The sequence below is a fragment of the Schistocerca piceifrons genome, chromosome 7 (assembly GCF_021461385.2).
Source record: "Schistocerca piceifrons isolate TAMUIC-IGC-003096 chromosome 7, iqSchPice1.1, whole genome shotgun sequence".
NCBI lineage: Eukaryota > Metazoa > Arthropoda > Insecta > Orthoptera > Acrididae > Schistocerca > Schistocerca piceifrons.
Genome location: NC_060144.1, coordinates 230,720,618 through 230,738,128, shown reverse-complemented (window position 1 = coordinate 230,738,128; position 17,511 = coordinate 230,720,618). Strand labels below are relative to the sequence as shown.

Below are 17,511 nucleotides of genomic sequence, written 5' to 3'. Positions count from 1 at the left end.
GCTTTCTAGGTTCGCGTGTGCGATATTCAGTTCTGCCGTGTCTTACACAGCAGTCTTCTCTGATTTTTCTTCACAATCCTCTTCAAAGACTGCCTATCACGATCACTCAATACACATTTTCGATCGCGTTGTGATATAGCGGACGACGTTTTCCTGGGCCTCTTGTATGGGAAATAAATCTTCAGTCTACCTTGCTTACGGAAACACCTACCATACGAGCACAGATAGTTTGTCCACGTCCGGATTCAGTTTGCTGCAACATAATGCAGTCGCAGCACTATACAAAACACTAGTTGGACCCCGACAGATACATGCAACGTATTGAGGACGTTGCGCAGCTGCCGTTCGTGGTCAAATAGAACAGGAAAACCGGTAGGCTTGGCTAACATCTGCATTTGTACTCAAGTATGCGTTCTTCGCCGTGTTCCCATATTTTTTTATAGATTACGATTTTTCTAAGAATGTGAAAAAAATAAGTGCAAATTAAACTGTGTATACACATTTTCTGCACGCAACCACTCTGCAACTGATTAAACATTTTTTCTCTTTTTCCCAATTTTGTGCTTCAAGTGGAGTGCAGCTTTTGTCAGCTCTTGATACTCCATGCCGCACCTAGCAAAGTGGTAGGAAGAAAGAAATCAAAGTACAGCTCAGCGGAGAAACAACACAGCCAACAGGTTGCAAATAATGTTTAATACATTAACGTAGGTTTAGCCACCTCTAACGATGTCTTCATCTCAATGAAATTTTAACAACTGTGAAGTTAGATTGCGAGTGGCAATAGTCAAAATTACGAGCATACATGCTCCAGTCAAAAATTTAAAATTAAAAGTGTTCCAGCGTTTGGTATGTATACCTTGTAATGAAGAACCTCAGACCGTTAACTGTGTTATTTCTCCGTTATAACGTAGATATGGTTGCTGAGAGACAGCCATGTCCGAAATTGTAAGGTACAACTGCTCATTTGCAGAAATTTATTTACATAGACAGTGCTTGGAAATATATATGTTCAATAGTTGCTGACAATCCATTTATTACTTCATATAACAGTACTGTATTTGACAAGAGATCATATTGAACAGTCCGTTGATATAATGGCTTATCAGTCTCGCTTTTAGAGCGCGGAACCTCCTACAGGTTGTACGGGTCTGGCAGCTGCTTGCTGCTAAAGACTTCTGCCATGAAGAAGGCCGATGCCTTGGGCGTCCTTGTCCGGTTTGGGCTGCTAAAATCCACCTCGTACAGCCCAGTCTTACGTCTGCATAGTAAACAAGAAAGTGTTCACTTAAACAAATGTCACGATCCATAGATGCATACCTAATATGTTCTATCACTAACATTGCATGAGAGTATGAGTACAACGACACAGACCAGAAGCTATCTAAACTAAGTATGTTTTACTGATTGAAAACTATCTAGGAATAGTGTAGGGATGGTTATCAACCTCGGGATAGTGTTTCGTATTTCACACATTCAAACACTAGGCACATCCAAACACTAAACTAATAACGAGTGTTCAAACTTCAGTCTAGTAACAAGTTGAGTTTAAAATTTCTTACGTTACTAATGCCAAAATCTTGTTAAATAGTTTTACACGAGTGTATATAGTTTCGCACTGAATCCCACTCTGTCATGCAGACTGCAAACAGAAATTTTTCTGAATGTAATATCTAGGTTGCGTGCATCAGAGTTTAAGTGGTAACATTTATTACTAGGTGTTTCGCAGTATGAATTTGTTATCGTGCCTAAATCCTTGAACCGTTAAATGTCATGTTCATTTTGGTAGAGATACTGCAGTATGCCAAGAGACAGAACCATCAGACAGGTAGTGCATGCCCAAAGAATATGTTAGAAGAACTGGTTGAGTTAAGAACCACATCAGCAACGACTAGTTAATTGTAGATAGACAGCAAGATTAGACTGTACAAGAATGTGACAGGCACCCAGCTTGTACTTACTTCCAGCTGCACTGCAACAATAACTTTGATCATATTACAGACACTGTGAAATGGCGAAATAAAATTATGCCCCTTCCCTCCGACACTCCACGCAGTGTATGTCAGCCACAATGCTTCAGAGCTAGGGGAATATGCTGGAGACACGTCAGTAGCAATTAACAAGGCGACTAAAAAACGTAGGAAGCAAGTTGAGATACAAAATTTGCTCTTTGTTTAACACCAAACTCATTTTCCGTCAGCGCACATCAAGATGCCATGGTATTCACAAGAAATTTATTCAGATTTCGAGCTTTCGTTATTAACCAAAGTCAGGTAAAAGAAACGGATAACTCACAAGAGGACGACGGGGGTGGGGGAACTGCGCGAACCTTCGCAAGGTACCTTGACCGCATGGCTACCCCGCTTGGCACAAGAGAATGTTTTGTGGTATTGCATGCATTATCTTCGGTTCAATTCCAAAACATAAATATCAATACGCCGAGACAGAACAGTTTACAAAATTGCATAGTTCCTACAGGTGAATAATATACCGTTTCCTAGCTGCATACACAAGACTACTTGTTACCGGCTTTTGGTGCATTCTAAAACACAACAGGTAAAGTTATCAGTATAATTCTTTGTAAATTAAGACTTAGGACTTCCTTCAGGTGACCCCTTCATTTACGTAATGTGCTATTTGAATTAACATTTTACTTTTCTTCAGTAAATTAATGCTTTCTCTTTGGAGTAAGTTGACTCAGTTTAATTTCTTTTTCCTGCCTAACAAGACGAAGTTATTGTCTTTGATAAGTTTGCTTGTATGGTAACGGGGCACTTCGGAAAAAATATAAATAGGGGAACGCTCGTTTGTTATCGCTGTAGAACAGTTTTGGTTTATTCTTATGGTGACTTATTCTAGTAAGATTTCGCATTTACTGTTATGGAGGTACAACTCATTTCGTGAACACACTATGCTTTTTTAATAGCGTGACACCGTAATTCTTATGGTGACTGGTTTTGAAATGCCCTTCTTGTGGACCGTCTGCAGTTGAAGTACTATCAAAACTTAACAGAGTCAATCTTTCTCAAACAATCACCTGGTGTAGGCGTACCGTCTTCACTTGTAACCTAATTACCCTTGATTCTGGATTAGAATCCAGGCAAAGTTTAATTCTGATTAAAACCGTCAGAAATGGCATCCAAAGACTCCACATATAAGGATATACTCACATTCCTTGTCAGACAAGGTGGAAGGGCGCACAGAGTTTCTGGGCAAACTCTTGTCCTCATGAGGATGCAAAAGGCAATGCAAACCACTGCTCTAAATACACTCTTTTTTTATTCACAAGACACGTGGCTTGTGAATGAAAAATTATCGTGATTGTTCCATGCCTGTCGGAGTGGCCGAGCGGTTCTAGACGCTTCAGTCTGGAACCACACGACCGCTACGGTGGCAGGTTCGAATCCTGCCTCGGGCATGGGTGTGTGTGACGTCCTTAGGTTAGCTAGGTTTAAGTAGTTCTTAGTTCTAGGGGACTGATCACCTCAGACGTTAAGTCCCATAGTGCTCAGAGCCATTTTTTGATTGTTCCATAAAATTTCGGCTTTCCAGCCGCATAAATTCAGCCTCTTCTTTTAACATTTCGGCTGAATACCGTCTAGCCATCTTCGGAGTGAGGTTAGGTGACTAAAGCTCCAGCACATGCTCTGTCCTTACAAACCCGCAGACCACACTACTGCCGGCCGCGGTGGTCTAGCGGTTCTAGGCGCTCAGTCCGGAGCCGCGCGACTGCTACGGTCGCAGGTTCGAATCCTGCCTCGGGCATGGATGTGTGTGATGTCCTTAGGTTAGTTAGGTTTAAGTAGTTCTAAGTTCTAGGAGACTGATGACCATAGATGTTAAGGCCCATAGTGCTCAGAGCAATTTGAACCATTTTGAACCGCACTACTGCGCATGCAGCCAAAGATACACAAGGCGCCAGAGACGTTGATAGGCGGCAACGAGGTGTAACAAATGCATGGACATTAAATCTATGGCTGCGCAGTCAATCCACAAGGTGATATCGATGTGTCACGGAGAGCTGCACCGTCGCGACATCTTTGTGATTTAAATACAGGAATTGCCGTGTTCCACGATTTGTCCAAGCTGAAGCCGCTATCGTTATTAATTAAATTCGTCGCCAACCGAATTTCAATTGCTTCTTTCACTACTGAGTCTCATAAAGATGAAGTCGAGTCTAAAATTTCGACATTATCGTACACCATAGAGTGCGCAGTGTCAATACAGTGCTCCGCCAGTGCAGATTTATTACGTTGTATGAGACGGGTGTACCTGCGGTGTTCTGTGCATCTCTCCTGGACTGTACGTGTCATCTGTCCGATGTACGAACGGCCGCACTCACTGGGGATCTTATAAACCCCAGGCTTCCAAAACACCAAATCATCTTTAATGGAACACAGCGGTGCTGCAGTCTTTGGTGGAGGGTGAAAAACCACTTTCACTTTGTGTTTCCTGAGCATCCGTCCTATTTTTGCGGAAAGGCTTCACACATATGGCAGAAAAGCCATGGATTTAAAACTTTCAGAGTCTTCTTTCGCTTTTCTTGTGTCCACTACTGATTTCATTTGTAGTTACTTACGTATCTGCTGTGGACAGTACCCGTTGGCTTCAAAAACTCTTCTTAGGTGTAGAAGCTCGTCCTCCAGACTGCTCTCTGCAGCAATGACGTGTGCTCTGTGTACTAGAATTCTGAGTGTACACATCGTCTGCGGAAGACGGTGGCAGCTATTTGCACGCAAATATAAATCCGTATGGGTCCGTTTTCGGTACACTGCATATCCGAAAGTGCCAAGTACCAACACGTTCAAAAATGGAAGGCATCCACCTTTTCCGATTTCCATCGTGAACTGAATTTGTCTATGTATAGAATTCAGATGATTTAAAAATTCTTTTAGCCTGTCTTCACCATGGGGCCGCACTACAAACGTGTCATCAGCGTACCTCCAAAACACTGAGGGTTTCAAGCTAGCAGATTCCAACGCTTTCTCCTTGAAGTCTTTCATAAAAATGTTGGCCACCAAGGGCGACAAAGGACTAGCCATGGCGACAACGTCAGTCTGTTCATAAAACTTGTAATTGAATAATAAGTATGTCGAGTCAAAACATGTCTAAATAAAACTGAATTATTTTTATCGAAAGTATTTCCACTGACAGACAATGATTCCGAAAGAGGAACCTTTGTGAACAACGACACTACATCGAAACCGACTAACATATCAGAATTGTCCAGTTTGAGATATTTCAGTTAATCAATGAAGTCCACAGAATTATATATGTGATGAGCGCATTTTCCCACCAGATGCCTTAATAACGGCACTAAGTGTTTGGCACAATCATAGGTTGAAGATCCGATGTTACTCACTATCGGACGTAGAGGACCACCATTCTTGCAGATCTTTGGAAGTTCATAAAGCCTTGGAGGAACGGTACCAACTGGTTGCAATCTTCGTACAACTTCTGATGGAAGGGGAGAGGCGTTCAAAAGCAAAGCAGTCTTCCTTACCACCTGGTTGGAGTCTTTACTGATCTTCTGGTATGAAATGTCACTCAGCATAATTTTAATTTTTGGCCGCATACGCAGTGGTTCGGTCCTCGAGATCAAAAGGACGGAACAAGTGCTGGAGCGTTAGTCACCTCGGCTCACTATGAAGATGGCTGGACGGTATTCAGCCGAAATATTAGAAGAAGAAGCTAAATTTACGCGACTGCACTCTCGAAATTTTATGGAACAGTCTTTACGCTGCGAAACCAATGAAGATGCACAATTATCGTGATGGTTTCTCCATTGGCGAAAGATTCCGTAGTCCTCCATTCGTATCTCCGGAAGACGACTGACCAGTGGGAGGTGTACCTGAGAAATGGAAAAGTTTCTAAAGTCGGGACTTGGAAGTCTGAACGTGGTTGCGTATCTAGGACGTCTGGAAAGACAAATGCAAAGACCCTATTTAGATAAAGTGGGGATTAGTGAAGTGATAAGAGTATAAGCATTTCCGGTAGGACGAATATAGGGTAACATCAAAAGCAGCAAGGGTATCATTTTGAAATTTATATCAAGTACTGAAGTCTATGGTTAATTAGTCACGTAAATAATTTAAGATTCTAAGTAAATGCAGTCAAATATATGGCTATATATGCCGCATTGCTTTATACCCACAAAGTCACTTGCAAAACCTATCGATCTACATGTCAATCCTGATAGTCTAGGAGTGAAGCGTGTGGCAGGAAAACGAGGGGTCGCGTGATCTGGTCGTAGTAGGACTACGAATTTTTCAGTTTGAGTTTTAACTTAGCCTTCATTTCTGAACGATGTGATGAGTTACCACAAACAACACTTGGTTCAGATTCGACGTTACACTGCACGTCCCCTTACCTTAGCTAGATAACTGCGGTAGATTAATAACACGCAAGTCGCCAAAGAGGAGACCAATAGAAAGACTCGCAAGAAGCCATTGAGCCACACGAAGTTGTTTTGTTATTATTATTACTCATAATTTAGTATGAAACCCTCACACCATAAGTCCTGTCCACAGTTGCCCAGTTTTTTGTTCTTAACCTTTAGGAGGCGAAAATAAAATCTAATAAGAAGCAATCCTAGCCCGCCAATATCATTGACTATAATTTTCTAGGCCAGAACATGACGCATTACATTCTTCCTCCCTAAATTCATGCTTGGTAATATGATGCATTATCTAAAATCTTATAAAAAGTCAGGTGCTCATAGTCTGATCTTTATTCCATGTGTAACATTGTCTCAAGTTGCCTACGATCGAAATGCCAATATTCACCACATCGTCAAAAGTGCAATATTTTTAAACGATGTGTTGTGCTGAAGTGTCGAAAGACGTGTTGTAGGTTTGTTGAATACCAGTGGAACATCAATGCATGTAGATTTAAGACCCATTTATATGATGCATTACCTTCTTTCCTCTGATATGGTGCATATTCAGGCATTCTCATTCAGGCCTGGGATGAAATGTTACCTTGTTACTTAGCTTGCTGGATACAATTCAGACAGGAATTGGCATTTTGGAAATTAATATGAGATTACAAAATCATGCCATAAGTTATAAATTAATTACATTCTACCAGGAGCTGACAGTAATCCGGAATGGTTGATCGTATGTGTCAGCTATAACTGCTTGCATGCCCATCATAAAATTGACACCAACAAGCATTTTGTGAAATTACAGGCTTTATAACAATTTACGCATGGAAATACCATTGGGGCACTTAATCTAAGCGTTCACAGTCAAATTTCAAATATCAATATTGACAGTTAAGTGTGTGTGAGGAAGTAACATTGTCATATTTGGTAAGCGTAAGATGTTTCATTCAGTAGCTGAGATGTGGTAATATGTAATTTGAACGTCCATTGTGCCTTACTTCAATCGCGGTACGAACACTGGAGTGTAGGTGTTAACAAGAGCTGCATGAGAGAGAGACTTTTTTTTTTGGAGGTGGGGGGGGGGGAGGCGGCTGAAGGGATTGATGTAGGAAGGGAGAGAAAGCGAGGAAGTGAGAGAGAGAGAGTGGAAAATAGCTTCAGGTTTCGCAACTCTGTTAAAAATTATGTATTTCGGAAATACTACAATATAGGCAAATACCACGGACTGCGCTGCCCCTCCCGCCGGAGATTCGAGTCGTCCATCGAGCATGAGTGTGTGTGTTGTTCTTAGCATATGTTAGATTAAGTAGTGTATAAGTTTAGGGAGCGATGACCTCAGCAGTTTGGTTCCTTAGGAATGCACACACATACGAACATTTGAACAATACAGCAAGTTTCTTTTTTTAAAATATGGTGTCATTTTTCACAACAGTTCAGGTATCTTGTTCTTTAAAGAAATCATACTATTTATTCAGACTGAACATGGCGGGTACATGGGGTTGGCTGTTTCATCCATATTTTTATTTCCCACCAACATAAAACAAACTCCGTCATCAGGCCACAAGTGACCCATCGGGACCATCCAAACGCCGTGTCATACTCAGCTGAGGATGCGGATAGGTAGGGCGTGTGATCAGCATAATGCTCTCCCGGTTGGTACGATGGTTTTCTTTGACCGGAGCCGCTACTATTCGGTCGTGTAGCACCTCAATTTGAATCACGAGGCTGAGTGCACCCCCTAAAAATGGCAACAGCGCTTGGCGGCCCGGGTGGTCACCCTTCCAAGTGCCGGCCACGCCCATCAGCGCATAACTTCGGTTATCTGACGGGAACCGGTGTATCCACTGCGGCTAGGCCGTTGCCCCCCTCCAACATAAAATACAAAAAATGGTGTGGTTTATGACCCTGGTTATGTGGCACAGTTCAAAATAGCTTTTAAGTCATAGTGGCTAATGAATTGTGATATCAGTGGGGTCAGTTCCATGTTTAAGTGTTATGAGCCAGAATTTTCATAGATAAATCAAAAATCCGAGTAACGTTTGCCGTTATTCTGATAGATTTGGTATATCTTCAATTAATATTGGCTTTCAACGTTTAAGTTATTTTGAAAGTATCTCTTAGATAGATGCCTGTGTAACTACATCACTAACGATTCCACGAATATTTATGCGAGACTGATTGTCCATTTACACAAATGTTAGTTGCAAGCAACTTCAGGATGTGTGGTTAAAACTTATGGGTAAACATCGCCCCTTCATCTACCAGCTGCAGCTGAGGAATGCTAGAGGTCCGACAGGTTACCACTCTGTCGGACGACGGGGTAGGTTGGAAGGTGGAAAGGAAATAGTTCTACAATTGGTGGGGAATATACGGAAGCAATTGAAATCTGTTGCTACAGCAAATTAATTCACTGGTGAAAGCTCGAAAATGACTGCCATCTATTTTGACGTTTGGAAAAATGAGCAGAAATAATTATTATGTCACTGAAGTAAGTCGTACAAGCAAATTTATAGGTAGATGATGGTACTCACAAACTCCTTTGAGGTATATCCAAATATTTGCTTCTTGACGGGTTTGTGATGGTTGTTAATGAGTAGTGGATTGCACTCCTTAAATTTCCACTGTTTCTACAGGTAGCTACGTAATTAGCAATGGCAGTCCTATCAAAACTAACAAACAGTGTATACAGTTTGCTCACATGAAGAACCGAAGTGTGAGTTACACAACGTCCCAAATTATCACATAAATGCAAACTCCAAATTATACAGTCAAGCGAGCACTTTTAATACAAGTCCAAATTAGGAGAGTTAAATGATCGTTTAACTGCCAAGTCTCAACTAACAGGGGTATATAATTATGTAGAATGCAAAGTCCAAATGAAGTAACTTAAATGACCACTCGGGAGGAAAGTCTAAACTATGAAAATTAAATGATCAGTTGGGCCCCAGTCCAACATAAATATTTCAGAGAGATTAAGATGTTCGGTAAATGGCTTCCTGGTGACCATAGCTTGGTGACTGTGCGGCGTCAGTAGCAGTCGTTCGGAAGGTTGGAGACCTCGCTCATTTACGGACACGTGACCTGCGTAGGAATATAGTACATCGTCAAACATGGTGTTCTTTTCAGAATGAGATTTTCACTCTGTAGCGGAGTGTGCGCTGATATGAAACTTCCTGGCAGATTAAAACTGTGTGCCAGACCGAGACTCGAACTCGGGAGCTTTGCCTTTCGCTGGAAAGTGCTCTACCAACTTGCCCGCGAAAGGCAAATGTCCCGAGCTCGAATCTCCGTCCGGCACACAGTTTTAATTTGCCAGGAAGTTTCATGGTGTTCGTTTCCTACTATCGTCTGCCAGGCTAGGCAACAGTCAGCTCTGGCTATATTGCAATACGGCCTGAGCACTAGGATATAGTAATGGTAATACTTTTGAGATAGACTGTTTAATGTTTTACTGACGCATGTTCTCCTGAAAATGTGATTTGATATCACGAATCTGGTCATACTCCAGTAAACATAAAACATCATATACAGCTGAAAGAGGTTTATCTCTGAACCATGGATTACTTCAGCTGCCGTAGAACTCAACAGATAACTATTTGCAACTTCAATGAGTTACTGCACCCTCTTCTTGCCATTTGACACTCTCAGTATTGTCAGTGGATGCACAATCGTGTTTAGTATTGTAGGGGTGTGTGCACCGTTGACGACGTTCATTATCTGTGTCTCCACTGTGTTGTTTACTTTTCGATTATGTGAACAACCGAGTGACTAATCGAAACACAATTCGACGGTAAATTTCTATGATGCAGTTCGCATAAGAAAATGACACAATATGGAAATGAAATGAGCGTTTGGCGTCATTGGCCGGGAGGCCCCTCGCGGGGCAGGTCCGGCCGCCATATCGCAGGTCTTATTACATTCGGCGCCGCATTGGGCGACCTGCACGCCGGATGGGGGTGAAATGATGATGAACACAACACAACACCCAGTCCCTGAGCGGAGAAAATCTCCGACCCAGCCGGGAATCGAACCCGGGCACATAGGACGGCAATCCGTCACGCTGACCACTCAGCTACTGGGGCGGACATGACACAAGATAACCTAATGTGACACAAATGCCGATAAATGAGTCGTAGTACTGTTACAAACAAGCTATACCTAATGATTTAACATATTGAGTTCAAATAAGTTCTGTATTATTCTATCGTCATTTAAATAAACCTAAGTTCAAACAGTCGTTTTGATGGATTGAGTAGTCATCTGGTCGTTTTCTTTACTTTTGTATACCCTGTTGATCCGGGTTGTAGACTACATAGTAAAGGGCCATCATGAGAAACAGATATAGAGTTACTTGCTTTCTAGGAGGGAGTGGAAGAGATGAGCATATCATGTGGTTGAGATGTTTTCAGGACTGGAAACAGACGAGAGAAGTTTGGACAAGAAGTTAGATATCATCGATTTGATAATATCTAATTAATGGGAACGTGACGCACGGAACTCTTCATCTCTTAGAGTTGGCCGTCTATAGCTTTTCAAGTGCCACGGAGACAAGGGCAAACCGCGAACAGCTCGATAAGAGGAGGAAGCAGCGCCTCCAGAGTGGACTGTGTGTGGTAGGCAACGACGTGTTGATGGGATAGTTGTACGCCGACTACTGCAGACTGTAACAGACAACACACGGAAAATCTAGTCATCACATGCAGAACCACACCCTCAATGTTGCGTGAAGCTGTTATTGCCCCACACACACGACAAGGCACAGAGATTTTCGGGAACGAATGAATCCTATGATGAACGTTCGAAGAGTGGAAAATATCTCTTTTACGAATGCGTGTTATAGGGCCGTTACAGAGTACGAGTAAAGGGCCTAGCGGATAAGATCAGAAGCTCCCAGAGGCTGATTGGCGACGTAGCTGCTGTCTGTAGATAGGTTGCAATACCAGATAACTCTAGCGAAATGCAAAATGACTTCCGGAGCACTGATCATTGAAGCAGCTACTAATAGTTCCCCTGAATTTGAATAAATTTAACGTACTGCGCACAAATAGACGTAGAGAGCCATCGCTATTAGATTCTGCCACTGAAGGTAAATTACTGAGCACAGCACGAAAAGTGGAAGACAATCTAAAACTAGTTGTAGGAAAACCAAACGTCATGCTGGAATTAATTGGACACATCATATGGAAATGCGTTGCACCAGGAAAGAAGCCATTTGCATAGCAGTTGTTCCATCGGTTGTAGAGTACCGCTCGTACGTCTACGATCCTCAAGAGGATTGGTTAATAGAATATACACTGGAGATGCAACAAATAGCAATACTTTATGTCACGTGAACGTCTCACGTCTGTAAACCGTAGTGGCAGACGCTTCAAGAGAGGTGTACTCTATCACGGAGAGCTTCCTTCTGAAATTCTAAGAGCGAACGATTCTAGAGGAATGGGACAAGGCATTAATTCCTCCCAAATGCATCGCGTGTAGCGACTAAGACGAGAAAATCATGTAAATTATATCTCATATTGCAGTTTATCAACAACCGTTATTTGGACGTATCGTTCATGAAGGGAACGTATACGATGCTGCACCGAGTGTGCAAAAGAACTTGCCCCTCTTCTAACAGCAGTGTACAGTAGGTCTTTGTAGGAACGGAGTGTTGCTGATGGTTGGAAGAAACCACAGGTCCAAGACGGGTCGTCGTACACACAAAACTACAAGCATGTCTTGTTTTGATGCTCACGTACTGTGGCATTTCTAAATTCCGTCCGAATAGACCTCCTAAGGCCCAAAAGTCGCCACCGATCGCCGTTTCACCCACAGCCAAAGACGTCACTGGATACGGCTATAATGCCAGCACACCGCTCTCCAAATCGTTGTCAGCTTTTGTAACCGCAGCCGCTACTTCTTCTCAGTCTAGTAGCTCTTCAATTGGCCCGATAAGGGATGAGTGCAGCCCGCTTGCCTACAGCGCTCGGCGGACGTGAACGGTCACCCATCCAAGTGCTACCCAAGCCTAACACTGCGTAACTTCTGTGACTTGACGGGAACCGGTGTTGCTACTGCGGCAACACCGTTGGCACTGTGACATTTCTGGAGGCCAGAAATCTCGTCTATAGGTACCATCACGGTTTCTGGAAACAGCTTTCGCGTAAACCCCAGTTGACTGTCAGTTCACGAGACCCAGAAAGCAGTAGCTACAGCGCCCAGGTGGTAGCCGTATTCCTTGACTCCAAGAATCCTTTGGATACATTTCTATACTGCCACCTGGTGAGCAAAATACGGGCGTGCGGAATAGCGGACCAACAGTATGATTGGGTTGAAGTGTTTCCAGGAAAAGAGAACACAAAATGTCGTTCCGAACGGACAGAAGGCTTCAGACATAAAAGTAACTTCTAGGAAGCTGCAGGAAAGTGATACAGGACCATTACCCTTCACAATGTACGTAAATCACATCACAAATAACGTCGAAAATTCTATGAGACATTTCACGAATGATCACCAGAAGTTGGACGAGGGAATACTGTAAGTAGGCAGTTTAGGTTCTTATGTTGGTAACGCCACGTAGCGCTCTGTATGAAGATCTCTGACTGTGCTGTGTGGAGTCTGTGGCTGGTTGGACTCATTGTTGGAATATTCGCTTGTGTAGTGTTGGGCAGTTGGATGTGAACAGCCCGTAGCGTTGTGCAGTTGGAGGTGAGCCACCAGCAGTGGTGCACGTGGAGAGAGACATGCCAGAGTTTTGAGAGGTCGCTATAAGCAGACGATCTGGATGTGTGCCTTCCAGAAAAAGGAGCCCGCCAGAAAAAGGAAATTTGTAAAGATGGATGTCATGAATTGATATATATATGATGACTTTTGAACATTATTAAGGTAAATACATTGTTTGTTCTCTATCACAGTCTTTCATTTGCTAACTATGCCTATCCGTATTTAGTGCCTTCTTTAGTTAGAATCTTTTGTTTTGCTGGCAGTATTGGCGCTCGCTGTATTGCAGTAGTTCGAGTAACGAAGATTTTTGTGGGGTAATTGATTCATGAAAGGTATAGGTTATTATTAGTCAGGGCCATTCTTTTGTAGGGATTTTTGAAAGTCAGATTGTGTTGCGCTCAATATATTGTGTATCAGTTTAGTGATGATCAGAATAAGGAAAGAGAGAACTGTCTGAGTACGTTCACTTTTACTCAGCTGTCTTTGTATCAAATAACGTAGAAGTTTACTAGCACAGTCATTCTTAATTTTTCTAAGGGGACGTTTCATTTTTCACACTTTTTCTAAGGCCACGTTTCAATTCAACCCACACGTAAACTAGGCGCCTTTCAGGTAGGTGGCGGTGGTATTGTTATGAGAAAATATTTGAGCACAAAGAATTAAATATACCGCCCGACCGACAAGCTGTGCTGGAGAATCAGATAGGATTCTAATAGTTTAGTTAGTTGATGCACTCAGCATCATCAGATTTTTGAAACATTTAAAACAAATAAAAAGTGCGATCTTTCGTAACTAATCTCAAACACACATATGACAAACCTAGTAGTTTATACGGTATCAACAATAGTAGCAGAGTAGTCAGTAAATTTCTTATTCTGTGCAGAGTCTGGAATGTATATAAATTATGGAAATAAGATAACGATCACCAAGGGATTAAACAGTCTCTGATCACTCTGGGAAAAGGATATTTCATATAACGACCCATAAATAAAAATAAACATGTTCAGTGACATAAAAAGCAACATGAAAAGGATTAATTTGCACTATTTCGTAGCTTACCATAAAAAAATGAACAATAAATAATAAAAATAAAATTCTTAGGAAAAAATATTTTATAACACTAAAGACGACGATAGTACCCGTGGTCTAGGGGTAGCTTCTTTGATTCGTAATCAAAACGTTCTGAGTCCCGGTTCACAAATCCGCCACCGCTTAATTTTTCTTTCATAATCAGCATCCACTGAAGGATAACGTTCTACGAGTCAGCGTGTGGAATGTTAGAAGCTTGAATTTCGTAGGGAAGCTAGAAAATTTGGAAGGTAAATGCAAAGCTTCAATCTAGTTATAGTAAGGGTCAGTGAAGAGAAATGGAAAGAAGGCAAGGATTTGTGGTCAGATCAGTATACGGTGATAAGAACAGTAGCAAATATAGTTATAATGGGACTAGGAAGCTACGGAAGATAGTCTATTACTGTGAACAGTTCTGGGGTAGGTTTGATCTTGTTAGAATCGACAGTAAACCAACACCGACAACGGTAGTTCAGGTATACATGCTGACGCCGCAAGATGAACATGAAAAGACAGAGAAAGTATATCAGGATTTTGAAAGGGTAATACAATACGCAAAGCGAAATGAAAATGTAACAGTCATGGGGGACTGGAATGCAGTTGTAGGGGAAGGGGTAGAAGAAAAGCTGACAGGAGAAAATGGGCTTGGGAAAAGGAATGAGAGAGGACAAAGATTAATTTAGTTCTTTAACAATATAGGGGTTCGCTAGGCATCGTGTGCCACATAGTAACGCCTTGTCGAAGTCATACCACACAGAATCGCTGCTCTGTTGTTTGCCAAAGATGAAATAACTTGCTAGGAAGCAGGTGGTCGTAATGTTTTGACTCACCAGTGTGTATATGAGATTGTTCTGATTAGAGGATAGGAGAAATGTTACAGAACATAAGTAAATAAATAGAGACATCCAAAGTATGTTTTAAAAAACGTATAAGCAATTACGAAATGTCACAAGCCATCAGGTATAATCCACAGGTTGATTGCTTGAATATGTTACATACTATCATGGAAGATGGGTGAATGTACCAACGAGAGGTAAGGCACTCCATTCTCGAAAAGGCCGATTAGACAAGTATTCGCGAAAATCTACTCAGGTTCCCCCATAAAACCGCGTAGCGCTCAAACTAAAGGCCCGGCCTTCCGATCACTGATCATGACATACAGAATTTCTGCTCAGAAATCCCCAATACCCGCAGTGAACATTCCGTCTTCGACTAGTAACAGCACACGTCAATTGATGTTGGAGGTACTGAAAATCATTTACCTGTACAAGTTTCACAAGCTGCTACATTTATAACAGGTGTTCGAAGTGGCATCCCGCAGCGTCAGTGTAATCATGGAATCGTTACGCAAGTTCTGTTGTACCAGTTCTAATATTCCCTATGTAGTGTGAATAGTGTCACAGGAAGCGAGAATTCTTGTTAGGAGATCCTTTTTGGTCACTATAGGCCTCTCGTAGCCAAGAATTTCCACATTGGTTCATAAGAAGAAATCCGTTTCACTGAGATCAGGTTAACGTGCTGGCCACGAAACAGGACTTCCTCGGCCTCTCCACTTTCCAGGGAATGTCGATCAAAGGTGTTCAAAAATGGTTCAAATGGCTCTGAGCACTATGGGACTTAACTTCTGAGGTCATCAGTCCCCTAGACCTTAGAACTACTTAAACCTAACTAACCGAAGGACATCACACACATGCATGCCCGAGGCAGGATTCGAACCTGCGACCGTAGCGGTCGCGCGGTTCCAGACTGTAGCGCCTAGAACCCCTCGGCCACTCCGGCCGGTGTGATCAATGGTCTTCTTCAGTCCAAAGTGAAGTGGGGCTCCATCATATGGAGACCACATCCATTGACCCATAGCAAGTAAGATATGTTCCTGGAACCTCGATGGTATGACACTGATAAACTCTCTACTCACTGGAGCATTTGAGCGGGGAGGAAGGGGAAACGTTTCTCTTATGTAATCATTGACAACTCCTGAACACACGATGGCTGATGATCTCTGTTAATGTAGGAGGAGGAGGAAGAGGACATTAGAATTCAACGTCCCGTCGACAATAAGGTCGTTAGTGATGAAACAAGAATCTCTGATTAGGGAAGGATGGAGAAGGAAAGGGGCTGTCCCCTTTCGAAGGAAACAACCCTCAATTTGTTTTAAAAGATTTAGGTAAATCACAGAAAACGTAAATCAGGATGGCCGAACGCGCATTTGAATCGTCGTCCTCCCGAATGCGAGTCTAGTGTGCTAACCTCTGCGCTACCCCGTTCGGTCTGTGTTGCTTTTTCACGACTCTAGCGCAGGGGCTCTCATCGGCTCAAATATGACAACTGACTTTTGCATTCCATCTCCGTTAAAATAGGTTTCATCAATGAAGAACACATATCACGGAACGTGAGAATCAACTGTAAAGCAGTGCGTGAGCTATTGGCTGAACATGACACGACATCCGAAGTTGCAAGGTGTCAAAGTACGCACTTTCTGTGGATGCTGGGGTATAGCTGTGTTTCCGGTAATACTCACCTCACACTTCTCTACAGTCATTTCCTGTGCAATTAGCGACAGTTCGGTGGAGGCGCCTCATCCACTCGAACAGGCACTGCATTTTCTAACTCCGTGTTGCCCGTCGTCTTCCGCGGTCGTTGAACAGTGGTGCCAATTGCTGACTTTAACTTAATGGTGGGAACAGTACTGCAAATAGGGTATGAGCGGGATGTCTTCTAAGCGCATAGTTGGTCATGCACATTTCCGCTTTCCTGCTGCTTCCGTTCGATAGCCATATACAAAAATAATTTTTCCAAAGTTCGTCATTGGGTACAACTCCACATGGTTAGAGTTAATAGACATTAGTACAACTTTTATACACAGACTACAAGTACTACGCTACAGACACTGTATAGTTTACAGACAACGTATAGCAGAACTGCTCATGTCAGTACACTGCACGCCATCTGCATTAGATTAGTCGAGTTATTATCCCAATATCTAAGTGCTCGACGGGATTGCCTAACTCACAATCTTAGCAATAACAGCACCTGCATATATTTTCCACTGTCAGAGATATAAAAACTACTTTTGCTTATTACCTTTGATTTTGTCCTTTAAAGACCACGGTCCCTGAGCTGAGACAGACAAGTTTACGGTTCGCCAACATCCCTAAAAGTTTGGAACGTCATCTCGGAATCACCCTGTATATCACAGATGTTCCAAATATCGACCTTGTTTCTGCAATCAGGTACACTTACATGTCTGGTGTCAATTCGAATAAAACCCTTTTGGCTGTTCGGACGACCAGTTTTCAAAAATTAGGTCATTCATACAACGAACGTCTCGGTCTTTTTGGTAGCAGTCCCCGTCCGGAAGA

General features: G+C 42.4%; 1 protein-coding gene across 1 annotated transcript in view; it reads right to left on the bottom strand.

Annotated features, from left to right (window-relative positions):
• Positions 1 to 1,131: 1,131 nt before the first annotated feature.
• LOC124805576 (myrosinase 1-like) overlaps positions 1,132 to 17,511 on the bottom strand; it is an 85,352-nt gene continuing 68,972 nt past the window's right edge. The window contains exon 11 of the mRNA XM_047266143.1: positions 1,132 to 1,258. Within this exon, the coding sequence (XP_047122099.1) occupies positions 1,132 to 1,258 (127 nt within the window). The remainder of the gene's footprint in view (positions 1,259 to 17,511) is intronic.